A 6,804-nucleotide genomic window follows, 5' to 3' on the forward strand; every position below is an offset into this window, starting at 1 on the left:
ACAGAAGCTAAACTATTATAAGAAGGTGATCAACACAAATCTTGATAACTAGAATTATATTTTTGTTTTGACCAGTGTTAAAAAAAACTTGAACATTGCCAAGATAAGAACTAATTCTCATGAGCTCTAATTGTCAATTCCCGAAAGACCTTGAGACAAAATAGGGTTGAAGATGAAAAGCACTTTCTCGTGAACTTTACAACTCTTACTCACATCTCTTATAATTTTCAAAATCTTTGCCACACTACCAACCTTCTTGACTTGTTAAGTCATCAAACTATAGCGTTCTAGAATAGCTTCTCTCATTTATTTTCAATTATAAAAATAAAAGATTAAAAAATCTCAACTAATCTCTTACTCTTTAAAAATCCTATTAACCATATTAATCTTAGTGGATATTAGTAGTCATCATTCTAAATGATTTTTTCCATGTAAAAATTGAAATTTAATTTTATTAATAATAACCCAATTAAAAATTGTAATTTAGTTTTATTAATAATAACCAAATTTAAAGTGTGGATACAAGTTAATAAAGCAAAATTAATCAAATTCTTGGCTTTGAGTGCGAGTCAGGTGACGTCAGACCAAGATATTTCAATTATATGTATTCATGGACAGGACAGCACAGCACAGTATGAGGTTCTTATTGATTAACCATATTAGCAGAATAGAATAAATTTGGGTCACTAAGATTGCGAGTCAGGTGACGTCAGACCAAGATATTTTCATGGACAGCACAGCACAGTATGAGTTTCTTATTGATTAACCATATTAGCAGAATAGAATAAATTTCTGTAGGATCACTGGTATCTCTATGCACAGGTTCTCCACTGTGTGATGGCATTCAGAATCCTAACGAATATGAACTTTCACGGAAGGGATTCTGCAACCTCTCCCCTGATCGGCCAAACTATTACGCTCTTCTTCTTTATTACTCTTCTTCCGGCCTTCGTCAATATTACTCTTCATGGACAGACTTGCCACGCAGTGACAAAGTGCATTCAAGGAAACTATACAGTAGGCCGTACGTTTGAGCGCAATTTTAATACTCTCTTTGATCGTTGCAACCCAGTCACACCGATTCCGACAACCAATTGCAATAGCATCAACTATACAGCAGGCAGTCGGTTTGAGAGCAATCTGAATAGAGTACTGGATAGTCTTGGCCAAGCCGCAAATCAAAGTGGGTTTAACATCTCTGTTTCTGGCGGAGTATATGGGCTCTTCCAGTGCAGGGCAGACCTGACAGTCCATCAATGCGACGCTTGTTGGCAATGGGTAACGACTAGCATACGCCAACAATGTGGGAATACCATTGGGGCTAGTACTTGGCCTTTTCACTGCTTCTTACGTTATGAAAACTATAATTTCATCGGAAAACTGGACACAGGTTTAGGGTGGAATTTCCAGGAGGAATTCGGAGGGGACACGGGAGTCTTCATCCCCGGTGACTTTCAAGTGACTGCCAAGAATCTCTTAAATAGCCTGTCAGGTAAAGCAGCGACTGACACGAAACGATCTGCTTTCGGAACATCTATGGACTCCTTGTCTCAAACGATTTACGGTCTGGTCCAGTGCACCAGAGATTTAAGCACAGCCGACTGCAACGCGTGTCTATCATACTCAATCAATACAATATTCACATCTGATACGACTGCAGGAGTTCAGTATTGGAGTCAAAGCTGCATCCTCCGTTATGAAATATATTTTTTCTATAATTCGTCTGTGCTTCTACCAGCCCCTCCAGTGGAGGCAGCTAATAGTCCACAGAACACGTCTTCAGACAGAAAAACGTACATAATTTTAGGTGTTGTGGGTGGCTTGGTTCTCGTGTTAATCATATGCGCATTCGCAATGGGGAGAAGACTGAAGCCTACCACATTTCGAAGGGGATACGAAGGTATTACCGCGACATGATTATATGAACCCGTAGGAATATTCAATGCATTTTTAGATTTATCAAACCTTTACATACACAGGTGGGTGGATGATGTTGTAATATATATAATATAATATATGTTGTGGATGAATATTTATTTTTATATTTTATAATATAACTTTTAATTTTGTTTTTTTATTGAACAGATGATCAGGAGGAAATTACATTGCTTAGTGATTATGAACAAATGGTATTTACCATGGAAACATTACAAATTGCTACGAGAAACTTTCATGTTGATAACAAGTTGGGAGAGGGAGGCTTTGGCCCTGTATACAAGGTATGTGTTTTTATTGTATTGATGATCAAGAGGAAAGTACATAGCTAAGTGATTATCAATAAATATAAATGGTATTTACAATGGAAACATTACAAATTGCTATAAGAAACTTTCATGTTGATAACAAGTTGGGTGAAGCAGGCTTTGGCCCTGTATACAAGGTAACGTAGGTTGCACCCATGACCGTTGGATGTAGAGTAGTAGGTTAATAGCAATTATTTTGTAAGAAAATTAGGCTCAAATACTCTACAAAAGTTTCATATGGAAATTTTGATTTGAATCTCTCAGGGAACTACTCAGCATGGAAAAGAAATAGTTGTGAAAAGGCTGTCTTTAAAATCTATGCAAGGAAGAAAGGAATTTCTCAATGAAATTAACCTCATGGCCAGAATTCAACATAAAAATCTTATGAATCTACTAGGCTGTTGCGCAGAGGGGTCAGAAAGGTTGCTTGTTTACGACTACTTACCCAATAAGAGCCTTGATAAAGTCCTATTTGGTGAGTGGCTGCCATTTTATTATGTATCTAAATATTACACATTAATATTGTTCCAAGAATACATGTAATTAAATCTCATTCACGGATACAGATCCAAACAAACGCAAAAGGCTTGATTGGCCTAAGCGTTACAACATCATAATGGGAGTAGCTCGTGGGCTTCTCTATCTTCATCACGATTCTCCGCTGCGAATTATTCATCGGGACATTAAAGCATGCAATGTATTGTTGGACGAACAACTGAATCCAAAGATAACAGATTTCGGACTAGCAAGACTTTTCCCTGAGGACGAAACTCACGTCAGCACAAGAGTCGTTGGAACCTTGTAAGATTTCAATACAATCATCGTTCTCACACACTCAATGCAAATATTGTGCTCTCTGCTGATTCCGTTTCAAGAGGATTGAGAGTGCTGTAACTGTACTTAATGCCATCTTTGTATTGCTCTTGGAGACTTACATTTTCCATTAAGCTTCTATTTTCTAAGATAAACAACCACAGTTTGCTATGCAAATAACTTATCATTACCCAGTTTTATGTTTTTACTTTATTTATTTATTTATCCTTATTATCCAATATTTGACATTGTGGATTGGCTATGCAGCGGGTATATGGCACCAGAGTATGCTATGCGGGGACAATTATCTGTAAAAGCTGATGTCTATAGCTTTGGCGTTCTTGTCCTGGAAGTTATTGTTGGAAGAAAAAATATTGATTACAATTTGTCACCTGAAATGCAGATCCTTTCGGAATGGGTGAGATACCGTTGCATCCCGAACTCAACATATCTACTTTAACTATACCATGTTGTTTAGTTTATCTATAAACCGTTTAGGGCAGTACGCTATCACGGATTTCACAATCCATCTTGTGAATATGACGAACCGGCTGTGTTGATGCAGGTATGGAGATCATACGGAGAAGGAAATATTGTGCAACTGATTGATCCAGAAATAATTGAAAGGTGCGATGAAAAGCAAGCGTTGAGATGCATTCAGGTTGGTCTGTTGTGTACGCAAGCGGAATCATCACTTCGTCCCCCAATGTCTACCGTCAATTTGATGCTTTCAACTGATTCAGTGACACCCTTGCCGGATCCCACAAGACCTGCTTTTGTGAGTTCTGGGTCTGCTACCGCATCTTCTGTGTCAGCCGCTTACAGTACTAGGACTGCTACCGCATCAAACGCCACTGATTCCATAATTAGTGAGTTGGTACCTAGGTAATGCAAAATATGCGGTTCAAATTAGACACAGATTTCAGTGAATGCTCTGACATTAGTTTTATGAAGGCAGTAACGGACTAGTTGAACTTTACGTAAGTTTGTTCGAAAACATAAGCAAGTGAAGTTTTCTTTCTTATTATATTTATATCGATTTATAAAAACCTGGAGTTGAAATTTACGTTTTCAACGATTTTGTCATAATATTCACATAAATGTTTGTTGTTATTTAGAGTATCTTAATATGATCTGCTATACTAATAAATTTAATATTATCGTTTAAATAATCAAATTTATATATGATAAAGGAAGAAATTTAAATTATATATACTTTAGAAGTGAAATAAGTGAATAAGTAACTAGGAGACGTTAGAAAATAATTAAGTTATAAAATTTGGGAATATTATATATAATAAATTTCAGGTAAATTCGTTAATTATAAAAATATTTTATACTAGTTTAGGCGTTAATTTTATTATAAATATTGATTTTAATATTGAAAATATTCATTTTGTTTGTTATATTTATAGAATTAGAAAATGATTAAATAAAATTTTCATATTGTGTTTTCATTTTTTCTTATTAATGATGTTTAGTTTTCAGCTTTATTTTAAAATTTGAAACACACTATGAATTTTATACATTTATGTGATTTTTTTGACATCCAGACAAGTGAATTGGTTGAAACCATTTAAGTTTTGTAAACAAAAGTTATAATTTACACATCATTATATCAAAACATAGATGGCAATGTTAGTGTTCCACACTGCTAATTAAGATAATCGATTGGAAAAATATATTTGTACTCGATGATATTAAAGATGAAATCCAAATGAATAATTATGAGTTTTTTATTTGATTTTTTTTTCAAGAATTTATTTCCTTGCAGGTCATATTTTATGGAGTAGATTTTTAATTATTGTGGTTATATAGAAGGAAAATTCCTTTAAGCTTGTAATGAAGATGTGACTAATTTGAAATTCAAGAATTTGAAAATGGAAAAATTATGTTTAATGAGATAACATATAAGGAATTTAGAAGAATTGTCATTCTTATAAAGATAAATAGAGTATTTCATTTAATTTATAGGAATGGTGTGTCTTGTGAAAGAGAGTATTTCATTTAATTTATAGGAATGGTGTGTCTTTTGAGATTGTTAAGGGAGTTTTTAAGAGTATTTTAAGATTTTTTTTAAATTCTTTTAAGAAAGTGAGAAGAAAATTGATCTTTGTCATTAGAATATTATGGATTTGATAGACATATAGATTAAGAATTTGTAAAATAAAAATTACACAATGAAAATAATGTTATCTAATCCTTCGTGATCACATTATATATTAATTAATATTAATTAATTACTTTTTATCTTTCATTTCTCATTATGGAGAATTTATTAAAATATAACTATCTCCCTTTGGTTTTCTTTTGTATGAATATTAGATTTCGAAATGAATAATATAATCTCTATTTTCGTGGAGTTTATTCTCGGGCTTGATTCTAATGGTATCAGAACCACGTTGAGTTTACAAACTCCATGATCTGAAAGGTGGTCGGGTTTGTATTGGTTGGAGTCTATGTTTTGAGGAGCCATGGAGGATATGGTTTCGAGGATACCTGTATAATTGTGTTTGCAACGTCAATGGTGTTTTCCTCGGTCATTATCGAGAGCACAAGTTGGAGATTTGAACGAAGTTGCGCCAGTGTAATTACCAAAACAGTTTTGGGTTCTGGAAACCTGCGAGTCTATGGGACCGTCATTTGTTGACTCAACAAAACTATTTGTTTGTCAACTCTGAGGACCCACACAACACTACCCGTTTGTGTGTTTGTAGACATTTTCAGACCCGCACCACCAATTCGGCATTGTTGTTTGTTTGTCGACTAACCATTGTTTGTTGCTGACTATTGATGAAACGTGGGACCCAATTACCACCACAACATTCTATGTGTTTGGTATGAACTCATTATATGACTACTCACTTTTCTTGATAGCCACCTCTGCTAATTCATTTGTCCACAACTATGTTTGTTGCTAGTGCTTTCAAAGTTTGTTGTTTGTTTATGCAACCATGCCCACTTTTGTATGCACATCTGTTAGTGCACTAAAACCCCCACCCACAATAGTGGATCCTATAAACCAACTGCAGACAAAGGTATTACACACTGAAAATTCTCCTTCAGTGAGCTCTCAAAGAGTCATATTTTTTTTAGTCTATCCAGAAGTATAGTGTGGTTTCTAAAGTACTTCTACAAATATGATTTCATTGATCTCAAGGCGTTGTTCTCAGTGGAAATGATTTATGGGAAGATATTTGTGAAGGAAAGGGTGGCAGTGAACCAAAATCGTTGAAAGAAGAGAAACAACTTGCAATTTGGAAGAGTAAAGATAAAAAATATATGCTTTGATTTCTTGTTCTGTGACAGAATAGGTAAGTCAACATATTATGTTCAACACTTCAACATTTGAAGCATTAAAGAAATTAAAAGAACCTTGATTGTCACTCAAAAGATGGAAATCATATAATTGTTGATGAAATTATTTAACTTGGAATTAAAAGATAATGGTCCAATGAAATTGGCTTCATAAATTAAATCTGTCTACCATGATATTAATTCGACTTGTGTAAAAGTTGATTTACAACTTACTACTTTTATTAAAGCCCTATATCCTACCTATTCTCACAACTTAGAACCTCTTCAATCTAGTGAACAAATGAAAGGAATAACATTTGATAAACTTGTAGAGAAAATCGCAGAGAGAAAGAGAAATCCATTTTGGAAGAAGAAGTCATCTCCCAATCCCAATGTTGAGACTTTGTGCCTTGCACGGAAAGAGTAAAAATCTCAAGGAGAAATTGCTAGA

The 6,804-nt window shown here is 34.3% G+C and overlaps 1 protein-coding gene across 1 annotated transcript; it reads left to right on the forward strand.

Annotated features, from left to right (window-relative positions):
- The first annotated feature begins 699 nt into the window (after window positions 1-699).
- LOC149174825 (cysteine-rich receptor-like protein kinase 27) lies at window positions 700-4,090 on the forward strand. Its single transcript, XM_089422696.1, has 6 exons — window positions 700-1,900; window positions 2,086-2,219; window positions 2,508-2,718; window positions 2,810-3,044; window positions 3,324-3,474; window positions 3,622-4,090. Exons 1-6 carry the CDS (start codon window positions 838-840, stop codon window positions 3,943-3,945), a joined length of 2,118 nt encoding a protein of 705 aa, XP_089278822.1. The 5' UTR covers window positions 700-837; the 3' UTR covers window positions 3,946-4,090.
- Window positions 4,091-6,804: the final 2,714 nt, after the last annotated feature.

The sequence above is a fragment of the Pinus tabuliformis genome, chromosome 4_1 (assembly GCF_031772625.1).
Source record: "Pinus tabuliformis cultivar Carrire ecotype Pingquan chromosome 4_1, CPIR1, whole genome shotgun sequence".
Classification (NCBI taxonomy): domain Eukaryota; kingdom Viridiplantae; phylum Streptophyta; class Pinopsida; order Pinales; family Pinaceae; genus Pinus; species Pinus tabuliformis.

Excerpts from the sequence above, each read along its gene's own strand:
- LOC149174825 (XM_089422696.1), top strand. The coding sequence starts at position 838 with ATGGCATTCAGAATCCTAACGAATATGAACTTTCACGGAAGGGATTCT. Across the intron at positions 2,220-2,507 it reads GCTTTGGCCCTGTATACAAG|GGAACTACTCAGCATGGAAA; the intron begins GTATGTGTTTTT and ends TGAATCTCTCAG. Across the intron at positions 3,045-3,323 it reads ACAAGAGTCGTTGGAACCTT|CGGGTATATGGCACCAGAGT; the intron begins GTAAGATTTCAA and ends TTGGCTATGCAG.